Genomic DNA, 15,193 nt, shown 5'->3' on the forward strand with positions numbered 1-15,193 from the left:
TCTTTTTCTTAAGTGAAAGAGATCAAGGACCACTTGCTACATTCCTGATGAATCTCTGTCATTTCATCCACTTTCATGACGTGGTATGCTCGTCAGTTGTGGGTACTATTTATCCCACCGGTACCTCCTGCATTCGGTCCAGGTATGTCCTGCCCAACTCGACTTCACCATCCTTGTATATCCTACTTCTCATTCATCCGTTCTCCACCAAACCACCTAAGCATCCACTTTCGTATACATATATAATATAGTTAAAATATAGTTTTTTATATGGGACAGGACACAACAAGCAGGCGGGTCACGTAAACTTGTTTTGTCTCCGCCCATGGACAGCCGCAAAGCCAGGAGCTTAGCTAGTGAGTTGCCTTTAAGGTAGTACACTCCTTAGGGCCCCTAAGTTGTAACAGTTTGGAAATATCTGGAATAGCAGCTGATTCTAGAACTATCGTAAAAAGAGCTCTGGAACACCAGAGGTAAAAGTAGAAGGGTGGAGTTGCATTTAAGACTAAACATCCGATGATGAAATATAGCCGTAGGTTTTAGTTAGCAGATTTTGAGCAGAATTGTCCCAGGCTCCAGTAGTGTTGGCCTCCTTGACGTCGTGGGATCAAACCCCGGCTGTGCACCAATGGACTTTTTCTCTATGTGATTTAACTCGAACGGAGAAGGAAAACATCGTGAGGAAACCAGCTTGCCTTAGACCCATAAAAGACGAATCGACGGCGTGTGTCAAGCATAGAAGGTTGATTGCTTGCCTATTAGATTGACAAATGATCATGAAACAGATATAGAAATCTGAGACCCAGAACTTTAAAGGTTGTAGCGCCACTGTTTTTTTTATCACTCACGCTATTTATATATTTGTACAGAAATAAAAATCAATAAACCATACTTAATATTTATTACCATTCATCAAACCATTTACATTTATCACTTTCAACCATAAACCCCAGTTCTCTAAGTTCTTGCACCATGAAATCATCTTTAAATATATCGATCTTCCGCAACCACTCCTCAGTACTAATGACGTACTGGCACTGTCCACCATATTCTGGTGGGAGGTATTCAGGGTCTATATGCTTGTGGAGTGAGGCCATGTCGTAGCCGTGGAAGTGGAGGCGGGCCCACGCTGCAGTTGGTATAAACTGCTTGAAGAGGCTGAAGAAAGTGCTGATAAACCAATTGTAATTCACCACGTGCACCGCGTGGATGTTGATTGGGAAGGATACCTGGAAAGTTCAATTTCATTTATGACACAATTTTAAAGAAGGCAACACAAATATACAGTATTTACAATTTTCCTAACCGTACGTAGTAAGAATAAAAATAATTAAAAATTAATAAAAAGAAAATTAAAAGAAATTTAAAAAGTTTGGTCACTATGGCTGTGTACCATTAACGCTGGCAGCATTTCCTCGATGTATTGCGATACTTATTCGTTGAGCGGGGAAAGCACCAGCTCTAGGGTCACCGGTACTATTAACCAGGCGCCAACTTAAATCTTTAATAAGCGCCTGTGCACTTGAACCCTACGGCCCAAGGGCCTCTACTCCAAAGGGATCAAAATCAAAGTTGGAGAAAGATTCTTATATTTGAGCCGTTTATTATTTTCCGGCGTACTGTGGGACGCCAGTTTTATGTGCTTGTCTTTGCCCATAAAGAGAAATTACTATAGCCAATTCCCCAGAAAAATGATTGCCTCATAATGTGTTATTGGAGGTTGGTTATACTGACCACGTAACTTAACAAATAAAGGTTAATAAATGCGACAAAACTAATTAAATAACAAAATTACGATTTTTCATCTACTTTTGTATTTAATTGTTTATTCTATTAAATATTATAATTACACACCCCCATTAAAGCTACAATCTGTCCAGCCACTGTCCTCGTCAGCTTACTAACATGCCGAACCCCTAAACCCTCGAGGTCCACAATTATAGTTACTCCGAGGATCTGTAGCCTGGGCTGCATTGCTGCTATTTCATCCATGATTAGTGCACATCGCACTACGTCTTCTATTGGTATCTCCTCGCTGTCCCAGCGCCCTGGTAGAAATACCTTTTTGTTAATATAAAAAAACGGTTAGTTATCTCTTGATTAACTAAATTTATTAACTACAGTTAGTTTATCTTTTGAATGATCAATTTAATTCTTAGAGTAATTTAATAAAATATTTCGTCTGACAGCTTAAACTCACCGAACCTCATAAGCGTGATGCGGCCATTTTCAGGGCTATCTGGTAATGTGCCTGCATACACATTCTTCACTTTCTGCAAACCGAATGCACTGCAGTCATACAAGTATGCGTTTTTACGTCTAAAGTCTTCATATCGGACCATCTGTGAACCACAAGGAAATCTCTTAAATTGTACGCAGTCCTATTAAGCTGCATTTAAAATAATATTTTATATAATCTCATTCGGTAATATTCGAATTATGAAATGAAATACAGACTTTTATTGGCATATTTTATTTACATACTTCTTTAAGAAAATTAAAAAATTAAATTAAAGCATTATTCTCCTAACGAAACAATGCTTTAAAATATTTTTTTAATCATTAAAGTACAATGTGTCCCGACCAAGGCGGTTTCAATTCAATTTAAGTACACATAATATGTGGTGAGCGCAACGCGCTGTTTCCGAGCCAATAGACCAATAACAGACTTTTTCCATTTAGGCGCTATTTCGTACATACGAATTTGAGTAATATTTTGTTGGATAAAACTTTAGTAGCCAAAATGTCAAGCAACACCGACAATACCGATGAAAATTGACATTCTAGAAACAGCTACGAAACTGTCGAATAGTCTTTTCCAAGAAAAATCTAGAAAAGCGTATGACAAATGTTACCAAGACTTTATGACTTGGAAACCTATAGCCATGAGGTTAAATAAAATATAGTGTATGCAATTGCATATAATTAGGTAATATACCCTCTATTATATTATGACAGTTGCATAAACTACTAAAATAGGCTTATTGCCTACTATAAGCCAGTTATATTATAAAATATATCAGAGTTTCTGTAAAATAAAATGTTGTTTATTTCGATTACCAAAAATAACAGTAATGTTGTAATTTGTAAGTCTTGCTTCAACGGCCATGGTAACAGCATGTATTCCAAAAATATGAAAGCTGCTAAATTATATTTCTCAATTCGTAACCATGCAATTTGCGAACCCCGCTGTAACGATGGTGATTATGGAACCTTGTCCATTGTACTACAAAAATGTGTAATAGCGTAAAACAACACTTTAAATTCACTACAGTAGTTACAGTAAATTACTGTACATACACTTAGCCTGCAATATCCTTATTATGAAAGATGATGATGATGAAAAGAAACAGATGAATAGGTTACGAAAAATGCTGCAATGGTTTTAGTTATAAGTTGAATTATTTTACTGCTAAATTAGAATACATAACAAAAAGTTCCTGTCTGCGAAATAAATGCTGAAATGTTTTATAATTGTTTTAACTGGCAAGACACAAACCACCGACTTGGCTATAAAAAACGATCAATGAACAAGAAATGTTTTGGCTCTTAAGAACATCTTGTATACATGGAGGAGAGACTGAAACGCCAACGACGACATATATCCAGTCTCTTTAACCGTATAGTGTTGAATAATGGAAACAATTTTATTAGAAATGGAAAGGGAGTCAAGGTCTGATACGGTTAATGCCTGGTGCCACTTTACACACCGCATGTTCACTGTTTAGCTTTTGTCGGCAAAATTTAGTCTTTTGGCGTTTTGACATCCCGTAGCCTCCAATTATGGGTAAAATACACTTTTGCGTCTGTTTCTTGAAAAACAGGTCTCTTGAAATAAACAATTATTTCAAGAGACCTGTTTTTCAAGAAACGTTTACGGTTTTACGGAGAATCGAATCATGTATGTCCATTATAAAGCTGGTAAATCTTGAAGTGACGCATTTTATAATGACTAGGTATGTATAACGTGTAGGGTAATTTGATTCTTGAGAAATCGTATGAATCAATCGCATCATTCAAATATTTAAAATAAAATTTTGTATATCATTGAGGTATATATGATTCCTTACTAGTTAGCATTATTATTGAACAGATTTATTTATAATTATAATACATTACCAATTTATGCGCAAGCGCCGGTATAAATCTCCTACACCGAAGGAAGCGAAGAAGGTAGGCGTCATCCATTCGGCGAGGATTACACAAGCCGCGCTCTAAAATTATAAAAAAATGTGGTTAAATGTCGCGTATCCCAAATATATATATGTAATATGTATATATATTGGTTGGAAGGTTGGGCTCGATTCCTAACTTATTATTGTCGGCAAGGCGTAGAAGGTTCACTAAGTTGCCCGGAGCATACTTTACTGATACGGGACTTCGAGTTTGTGACGAATGTTTTTTAAAAGGCCGGCAACGCACTAGCGAGCCCTATGGCATTGAAAGTGTCCATGGGCGGTATCACTTAAGATCAGATGAGCCTCCTGCCCGTTTGCCCCCTGTTCTATAAAAAAAACATCTTACCATAAACCATACTCCTAAGCTCTTCGATTTGCGACTGTCTTTTGTAAGGATCCTCATTGCAGTTCCGTCGAGCTACCTCCTCAAACTCCGGGTCTTCAAACCTGCTGATCTCAGCTGCGAATGCGATGTCGATGAACGGCATAGTTAGGTTTGTATGAAGCCAAAGCCTCGGAGATCAATGCATCTGTGATTAAAATAAAAATAGAAAGGAATTGTTTAATCGATTTTAACTCTTAGGCGGTTATTCTATCCTAGTATTAACTATCCTACTTACTATGATAACATAACTCTTCAAATACAGAAAAGGAGGCAAGTCAGACAAAAAAGAGACTAAATAAACTATACTGAAGCTGCATTTTTACAATGCAAAACAAATATTATATATTATGTCGAATTGAAAAATTAAAGTATTTTTTGATTCAATGTTCAGTCAGTGCGGGCCCGACCGTTTTGCATCTTAGATAATATAGTTCTCTCCATACTGATGAACTCTTTATTGGAATCACTCTCAGTATCGATATTAAAAGTACCAAGGTCGCTGTTGTGACGATACTGATAACCCTGTAAATTTAAATATAACATCGAGTTTCTTAAATAATGGCTTAAAACTGAAAAGCTATGAAATTCCTGTATCAGTAGAATACCATTGCAGAAGGAATTAAATAATTGCTGTTCCATGCGTTAAAAAGTTAAAAAATCTTTAGGGTTTTAATTAGTTTTTAACTGATAAAAATCTTATACAACTAACAAGTTTTATGCGTTTCATTAAGTCTAACTAAAGACTTGACCTAGCTATTCGGTTAAAAGATACTTTATTTATCAAAGAATTACATTCACTTAGCGAGAAAATTTAGAGTAAATTAGTTATGTATATCGTATTATGAAATTATTTAAAAATAATAAAATAATAATATTGGTTTCTAACAATATGTACAATAAATTTCGTTCTAAAGGCTGACCACATATATTTTACAGTTCAATGATTTTGTTTTCATTCTATAGTAAGTTACAGTATCTCAAAATCTTTAACATATTCTACTTGAAGCATATTTAATCACAGAGGGTTACTAATTACGAAACAAAATGTTATTACCTGTAGCTAACATATGGTCATACTCGACTCTGTAGTCTGTGTTACCCTAAGTAATGCCAACCTGACAGCGACAATTAAAATTTTTCACACCTTCAAAGTAACGTTTAAATAAAGAACACCTTGTTACTAACGGTTCTTTGACCGTTTTCGGCACGTTTATTATGGAGCGGTGATAGTGAAAGGCACAAGAAAGTGGTCCCTTTACTTTTTAAAGACGTACTTTTATAATAACTACCTACTTGAGTACTATTATAATATCTTTGTATACAAGCTATATCAATAAATTTCTTGTAAAGAGCCTTAACTAGAAGCAGAAAAAGGTAAATTATGATGAAAATGTATGACCAATATAGAAGGGATTTTTAGAAATTAATTGGAGTAGTCTATCAATCAGAAATTAATTAATTATTTGTCGTTGATCCCATGGTTGATGGGACGGGCTTTGGTATGGAATGCTACTTGTGTGGACACTTTAGCCTCCACCTCTCTCGGACAAGCAAAATAGCTAGGGCGGCCGCAGAGCAGGCGAAATATTCAAGTCTTTCTTCCAACTTCGATTTAGTTCCCTTTGGAGTAGAGACTTTTGGGCCGTGGGGTTCAAGTGCACAAGCACCAATTAAAGATTTAGGTTGGCGCCTGGTAGATAGTACCGGTGACCAGAGAGCTGGTGCTTTCCTCGCTCAACGAATAAGTATCGCAATACAGCGAGGACATGCTGCCAGCGTTAAAGGTACACTGCCACAAATTTTTAGAAAGCTAAATTTTTAAATTTGTTTTAATTAATTATTAATGTAGCTATCTATGTAGGTTAAGGAAATTGTAAATACTGTATATTTGATTGTTATGTCATCGAAATCGTTTTTTAAACCATAAGGTTTCGGCTTTTTATATAATTAATATAATTGACACGAATGAAAATTTACCAAAAACACAAGAGAATTACAATAAAAACAGGAAGTTTTTGTATGACTTTTGTTGAGCTAAAAAAATCCATATTTTACATTTTACAAGTATTTTCAAGGTTAAAACGCATAAAAACAGTAGCTGATTTATATATTTTTAATACTTAGTATTGTTTCGTCTAGTCGTAGTCTTAAGTAAAAAAATAGAAGACAAAAACAAAGTGTCCCTTAATAGAGACTGTAAGTTGTGTAGGACACTTTATGTTAAATATCCTTTTTATTAATTAGGTTAGACTTAAATTACTTATTAGACTTAAGTTAGGCTAGAATGTTCCAGTTCTGAGTGAAGGCAATGTGTTTAAAAAAAGTATTATTTCGAAATAATTATAACTGTTTATATGTCACGATATGATAAATGTGATAAAAACCAAAATAAACGATTAAAAATAAGGTCAACGCCTTTCAATGAATTCATTTAGACTTGATTTTAATAAATATTTTAATTTCTCAATAACGAAAACCTTACGCGATGGGCAGACGAGGTTAAAGAAGCTGGTGGGGAATATTGGGAGAAGAATGCTCTAGATAGAGAGACTTGGAGCCAGTTAGAGGAGGCCTATCCTACTCTATAAGAGGTCCTTAAATAATAGTTTTTATCTACAATTTTAAGTGTGTATCTATTGTATATATATAACGAATGAGGAGTAATAATTTATAATATAATAAAAAAATCAGAGGCGCTACAACTTATTTTTAAGGTTAGATTTCTGTACCTGTGGTTATTGTTAATCTAATAGGCAAGTAAGTGATCAGCTTCCTGTGCCTGACATACGCTGTCGGTTTCGTCATGATGTTTTCCTTCACCGTTCAAGCGAATGTTAAATGCGCACATAGAATAAAAGTCAATTGGTGCACAGCCGGGGATCGAACCTACGACCGAGGGATGAGTCCCACGCCGAAGCCACTGTCAACACTTTATTGTTATATCTACTATATAAAAATAAGTCGGGTTTTCCTTCCTGACGCTATAACTCCAGAACGCACGAACCGATTTCCACGGTTTTGCATTCGTTGGAAAGGGTTCGGGCTCCGTGGGGTTTTCGGAAAATTCAGGAAAAATTTCAACAGAAAAGCGGGATCACCAAACGAAATGTTACATAAAACGAAGCCATCTGGTGGCGAAACGGAGTTCGCCGAGTTTGCTAGTGTAATATAAAAACTTAAATGCAATCTCGGCCTGCGTAGCGAATCTACGCTATTAAAATCTCATTAATATAACATTAGTTTGGAATCACATCAATGGAAAATTAAACAGAATTGCTATTTTTTTGCATTGCTATGCGATGGAGAAATTTAAAATTGCAAGTAGCAAACATTTTTAACAAGCATTTAAAATCGACATACACGTAGCTGGAATACACATAGTTGTAATTCTCAGGTCTAAATAACAATTAATTAAAGGTGGTAGACCTTATGTTGAATGAAGGCTCATGTGTTGCCGGCCTTTTAGGAATTACGCTCTTGAAGGACTTAGAAAAAGAAAGAACCGGTGGCGGAGTTTCTTGTCCGCTTTACGCCCTTGACGTTCGAAGTGGTAGTAAATGTAAATTTAGAATCAATTTGACATATTTTCTGTTGACGTTCATAAGTGTACTTGATTACTTATATGAATAAAGTTATTCTGAGTTTGAGTTTACACGAATTGGTTCGGAATTATGTTTTTTTTATGGTTGAGTATTAAATACCTAATACAGTAGAGGAATGTCTCCGCTTCGAAGGAGTAGACAATTATTTATTCAAATACTTTATAAATAATTATAGTTTATGCTAATATAACATTATTTTAATTTTTTTCTATAGAACAGAGGGCAAACGTGCAGGAGGCTCATCTGATGTTAAGTGATACCATGCCAGGGACACTCTAAATGCCAGAGGGCTCGCGAGTGCGTTGCCGGCCTTTTAAGAATGCGTTCGGAAGTGGCCAATCTGAAAAATACCATCAACAGCTTACCCTAGTAAAATATAATATTAATATTGGTATGTGTGTGTGCGTGAGTTTACTTAATAAAGTTCAAAAGTCAAAAATCATTTATTCATATAGGTAACACAATGTACACTTATGAACGACAAAAAATAAATACATATTAAATGCTTCTAATTTTACATTTACTGCCAGTTCTCAAATCAAGGGCGTAGAACGGAAGAGAAGAACTGGCAATAAACTCTCCGCCACTCTTTTATTAAAAGCGTTATTAGTTAGTCAGTTATTTCTGAACCATCGTTGGTTGCTTTGGCCTATATAGAACAGCAAAAGAAATAAGAAAATATATCATCATAATTGACTATAATTTACGTGCAACTCTTATCTCTGTTACTAAATATAATCACTATTTAAATGTTTACGAAACGATTGGTTGTTAATGCAATTCGATGTAAGATAAAACTGCTATGGTAAAAGCAAATATAATTATATTTTCAATTTTACTATTCGTATGTAGGTTAAGAAAATTGTAAATACTGTTTTTATGTTTAGGGTTTAATAAAAGATATATCTATTATATAATTTCCCTTGTTAAATTAGTGAGACAGGGCGAATATATATTTGTGTTTGTTTAATTAGTACATCTACCAATTATTAGCATTTGAATTTTTAGTTTTAAGTAGTTAATTCCTTTTTTGTTATGACAGTCGATGCGTCAGTTGACAAAAAAATTGTAACCACTTTATATTTCATCGTCAGATTTTTTTAAAATTCTTTTATGAAGAATAATAAATTCGTGTATAATGCTTATTAGTTGTCTGTTCAATGTTAATTAATACAATATATGTTAATTCTATAAGCCTTTCAGGCATATAGAACCCATACAAATATATTAAATAGAAAACCAAACTGGCGATCCGTCACAATGCGGGGGTGACCAAACAAAGTACTTCCACAGGTATTCCGCAACATAATATTTTTACTCCATACAATTCTATTCTGGAACCCAACCCATTTCTGAAACTCGTTTCAATACTATTGCGTAGGACTTTAAATATATATCTTTATATATTTCTACTGTACGTGTGTATGTATCTGAACTCCTCTCAAACGGCTGGACGATTTGAATGATTTTTTTTGTATGCGTTTGGGTGGCGCTGCAGTCGGTATCTAGTACATATTTATTGGTTTTTCAGGTACCACTCTCGAATGGATGAACTGGTAGAGCTGTTGGCGTGTAACCAAACGATCTGGGTTAAATTCCCAAAACATTGCCTTTCATTTCATACTTTGTTTAATATCCTAATCGCTTGAAATATCATGCAGGACAACGTCTGTCGGGCGTGATAATATCGATCTTACTTCCACAGGATTATAAAAATTAAAAAAAAAATACTTTCCTTTTCAGTATTTCAGGTTGAGAAGATGTTGATTAAGATTGTAAGTGAATGTATAAAGTTTTGAATCGCTAGTGAAATTTTTGTTAAAGAAAGTGGTTAAAGATAAAAATTAAAAAAGAATTAGCTCCTATCGTATATTTATTGTTCTTGTGTACTATTTAGACTTACGTACTAGTAGGTACAAGTAGCAGTTTAGTTAAATTGTCTTTGACTTTCCTTTTTAGCCGAACAACTTTCTTTCAAGACAATTATTGATATTGTAAGATTCTTTTTGCTCGTTATTTTAATTGTGTAAAACATGACCCAGTTACATCACCAGCCAACATAAGAGGAGCCATCAAGATACAATAGAAAAATGGATCGCTTCTAACAACGGATGGCCGCACGAACCAAAATAATTATTAATTCATAATTAACTGTATCAAATATAGTTTTAAAATGCTTTATACATTTAAAAGTATCATGTATTATTGAGTCATTACAATTGACATGTGTGTGTAATACACCATTGTGTTAGGCCAATTAGTTCTGTATCGAACCATACAATGAAACAAAAAATCAATACTCTATACAAGGTAATATTCTTAATACTTCATTTAAAGGCCGATTTACATTATCTTAGTGTTTAGGAGAGTGCTTTAGGATAGTACTTTAGTTGAAACATGTAAACGCTACTTGCTTTAGTAAACCACTTGCCTTTCAAGTTGTACTAAACACTAAGATAATGTAAATCGGCCTTCAGGATATTCTGCGATAGCTTAAACAAGTCGAGGCTTATAAAGGGTGTCTCAGTAAGAGTGCACTTTTTAAAATTGTAATATTTTTGGTTTTCCTGCAAGTGGCAACTCTGAAATTTAACAGGTGTCACCTCTGTTTATTCCGATTATTAAAAATGGAGCGCTTTTCGAAAGAACAACTCGTTATAATTGTGAAAACTCATTACAAAAGTAACGCTGAAAACGCTCGCAAAATTCACCAAATTTTCAGCCAAGAAAGTGCACCTAATGTGTCAACCATTCGAAGAGTGGTCAAGAAATTGGAAGAAACTGGGTCAATTAGGTATGGATAATAAGAATCCTTTGCGTCAACGTACTGGTCGGTCCCTTGAAAACATTGCTGCTGTAAACGAGAGTGTCGCCGAATACCTACTCGAAAACATCAATTCGACTTAGCAAATTTTGACTAAAGACCTTCATGCGTACAAGATTCAGTTAACTCAGGAGCTCAAACCAGCAGACCAAGGAAGGCACCGGCAATTTGCTCAATGAGTAATGGAGCAAAGGGAAGTCGATGCCAATTTTTCGAAAAAAGTCATTTTCTCCGATGAACAGAACACATTATCTCACGAAATTCTGATGTCATCTGGCCACCAAGATCGTGCGATTTAACGCCGTGCGATTTTTTCTTTGGGGTTTTGTGAAATCTCGAGTTTATGCGAATAAACCCGAAACCATTCCTGAGCTTAAATCAAAAATCCAACGCGTCATCGGTGAGATACAGCCACATCTCTGTGAAAAAGTCATGGAAAATTTCATGAAAAGTGTAATGGCCTGTCATCGGAGCCGTGGAGGTTATTTGCCGTAAATTTTATTCCATACTTAATCGGAATATGTGTTCTTTACAATACAATAAAAATATCAGAACTCTGTCATAAAATACTTGTCTTTATTTAAAAATTAAAAAGTGCACTCTTACTGAGACACCCCTTATATTGATTACTTCTACACATACAATACAACTGTAATAAAAATATTAAGACCGTATGAAAATCTATTTTATTTTAATATGCGTTATGCATATAATTGTTTTTGTACTGTTAATAAGTTTCGTTTGTTTTGTTCTAATTTTACAAAAAGTTAAAAATTTGGTTTATTCTACGAAATTTTTTGCTTTTTATTTATTTTTATTTTATTTTTACATGTTCGGTACAGAACAGACAACAGATTGAGTGAATACATAATGTTACTTCAAACTAAACAACATTTGTAAACCTGAAGTCCAACACCTGTACACAGCATTTCAGGGGCATCTTTAGTGCTGGTTTACTAAATATTAACTATTACATACAGTATACAGATATTAAATTTAATAACAAAAAATAGAAGTTATTCAGGTTGTAAGTCTTCACCGTCATAATCTTTTTAAATTCATAAAAAATTCATAAAAACTTTGAAGTTTATTAATAGTTTTGTTGTAGTTGCTGGCGCGACTTACGTTTCCATGGAAATATACGTATTAACCACATAGACCAGTGCAGATAGCCTTTAAAATAAATAAAAAGTGAAAAAAATTACAGTAGGATGAAACCCATTTTAAAAGCAGGGGAATATGATCAAAATGAAAGGAAAAATAAATTACGGTCGATCTGAGGTCGGGAAGGGGTAGGGGGGGGAGTTTAAAGGGTATAAAACGGTTTATCTCGATTTCCGGCAAAACTACAAGTCCTACCGAAGAAAGTTAAATGGCAAAGTTGTAGGTAATAAAAAGATCTAAAACTTTTGTATTCACACATTTTTCACATAACGTCAAAATTTATGTGAAAAATTCAAAAAACCAAGTTTTTGGTTTTTTATTTTTATCTTTAACAAAAATATTTTTTTTTTAACGAAATTTGGTGAAAACTTACCTTTCTATGTCCCAAATACACTGTAATTTATTTGATTAAAAATATTTATTTGTTCACCTTATTTTGAATTAATATCGAAAAAACACCCTAATTTTCAATCGAAAATTCTGACGTCAAAATTTCAGCTTTTTTCAAAAAGTTGGTGTGCTTTCAGTTCGTTGAAATCTCTACTTTTCTATGGTAAAAAAATATATATATATTACCATAGTAAATCTTCTCAGAAAACGCAAAAAATCGTATGCAGTAACGCCCAGACCTGTCATCCCCTTCCCTACTTCTCTATGAATCTTCTTTAAATTATAATCAGATGCCTATTTATTACTATTTTAAGATAACTTATATATACCTGAGTGACCTAAAAAAAAAATTTAGCCTTTAGATGGGCTAAAATTTTCGTATTTCATAGAGAAGTAAGGAAGGGGATGACAGGTCTGGGCGATACTGCATACGATTTTTTGCGTTTTCTGAGAAGATTTACTATGGTAATATATATATTTTTTTTTACCATAGGAAAGTAGAGATTTCAACGAACTGAAAACACACCAACTTTTTGAAAAAAGCTGAAATTTTGACGTCAGAATTTTCGATTGAAAATTAGGGTGTTTTTTCGATATTAATTCAAAATAAGGTGAACAAATAAATATTTTTAATCAAATAAATTACAGTGTATTTGGGACATAGAAAGGTAAGTTTTCACCAAATTTCGTTAAAAAAAAATATTTTTGTTAAAGATAAAAATAAAAAACCAAGAACTTGGTTTTTTGAATTTTTCACATAAATTTTGAGGTTATGTGAAAAATGTGTGAATACAAAAGTTTTAGATCTTTTTATTACCTCCAACTTTGCCATTTAACTTTCTTCGATAGGACTTGTAGTTTTGCCGGAAATCGAGATAAACCGTTTTTTACCCTTAAAACTCCCCCCCCTACCCCTTCCCGACCTCAGATCGACCGTAATTTATTTTTCCTTTCATTTTGATCATATTCCCCTGCTTTTCTAATGGGTTTCATCCTACTGTAATTTTTTTAGGTTTCAAAAATTATCGGCACTGGTCTAACAGTCAATCAAACACCTATGCCACGCAGGGACTATCTAGTTTCTAGCATTTTTTCCTATTAGTATCTAACAATATAACAAATATGTCTATTGAGTTTATGTAATGAATATCCTACGAATTGAATAGCAATATTCCCACGCGAATCAAGCCGTGGAAAATTTGAAATCAATTTCCATACCTTTGAGAAAGTCATGTAAAATGTAACACGCGGGAAAGCAACAGGAAATATTCGTGTTAGATAATACTATAATTAGTACTTATCTGTTGCAATGCCTAGAACTTAAGAATTATGTTTTCTTGTACTAGACTGACGAGGTCCGAGATAAATTGTGAAATATTACACACATCACTGATATTCGATATATTAAAAAATATTTGGATTAAGTAAAGATAATGCAACTTTCTCAATTTAGAGGTCGCGATTTCTAACCTCTTCTTACGTTAATAAATGGATTTTTTCCATATTATATGTAACTAGCGGACCCCACAGACTTTGTCTTGCATTATACCTATTTCAAGCGATTAGGATATTTAACAAAGTATGAAGTACTGACTGCAGCGCCATCTGCCGGGCTGATTTATGAATCTAAACCATTCCCAGATCCCCTTGAACACACACAAAAAATTTCATCAAGATGTAATCCCAAACTCCCCTGCACCAACTTTGACTTGACTGGACCTCTGGTGCAGTCAAGTAAAAGTTAAAACGGCCTAGGCCTCTTTACTTTTGATAAGATTGAATATCCTGATAAGTAAGAGATAACAGTTATATATTACAGTTACACATTTAATGAATGTATATTAAATTAATATAATTAATAGTCTAAAGAATATTTTGGCGTCTACCATCTAACCAGGACAACATAAGCTTGAAGGAACAAAATTATGTTTCTAAAATAGACAATACGTACCTTAGAAATTCAAATTTCAAACAACGCCTTTTCGGTAACACAACACTCATCAACACACATAAAAGTATATGTCGCACGATTAAAGGTTCAAAAAACTAATTATTGAAAGACTATAAACAGTTGAATGACCACAAACATTCACTCGTATAACGTATTCCATGTAAAGAGGTTCTATTTTAAAATTAAAAACTCGTTTTGAAGCGTGCGTCTCAGATGATGGCGGAACGAAATGTGTTTATACTTTATATTTCGATACTCAGGGCGTAACGCAAAACAATTGTGACCTCACGTTACGCATATTACTAGTATTATTATAAGAAACATACTAATGTATTGTTTATATATAATTTTCTAAAAGTAAGGACAGCTAAAATCATTAAAATAAACATTTTTATGTATTTACTTATTCATAATGTATGACATGATTTTATTTGGCAATAAAACAGTCCTTATAATATATTGAACGGCTAGATTTTATGTTGGAATTTTATTAAATACACTTTGTGATAAGCTTGGCGTTGAGTAGAGATGTGGGTCTCTCTGCATCTTCTACCGCATTTACCACGGAGAATGTTCAGAAGAGTTGTTCGGATTAATAACTGCAACTGACTTTCATCATCAGATGTGAGCAACTGAGCGTTTTTAAGGCAGTTTTTGCCGCCCACCACCACTACGTGGAACCAGCTATCCACTGAAGTA

General features: G+C 34.0%; 1 protein-coding gene across 1 annotated transcript; it reads right to left on the reverse strand.

The window, feature by feature from the left end:
- Nucleotides 1-884: 884 nt before the first annotated feature.
- Nucleotides 885-14,736, reverse strand: LOC125050539 (clavesin-1-like). The gene is made up of 6 exons (XM_047650453.1): nucleotides 14,495-14,736; nucleotides 4,525-4,708; nucleotides 4,120-4,214; nucleotides 2,201-2,342; nucleotides 1,855-2,048; nucleotides 885-1,229 (listed from the first exon to the last, which is right to left on the reverse strand). The coding sequence occupies exons 2-6, from the start codon at nucleotides 4,664-4,666 to the stop codon at nucleotides 903-905; spliced, it is 900 nt and encodes a 299-aa protein (XP_047506409.1). The 5' UTR covers nucleotides 4,667-4,708; nucleotides 14,495-14,736; the 3' UTR covers nucleotides 885-902.
- Nucleotides 14,737-15,193: the final 457 nt, after the last annotated feature.

This window comes from Pieris napi, chromosome 6 (genome assembly GCF_905475465.1).
Source record: "Pieris napi chromosome 6, ilPieNapi1.2, whole genome shotgun sequence".
NCBI lineage: Eukaryota > Metazoa > Arthropoda > Insecta > Lepidoptera > Pieridae > Pieris > Pieris napi.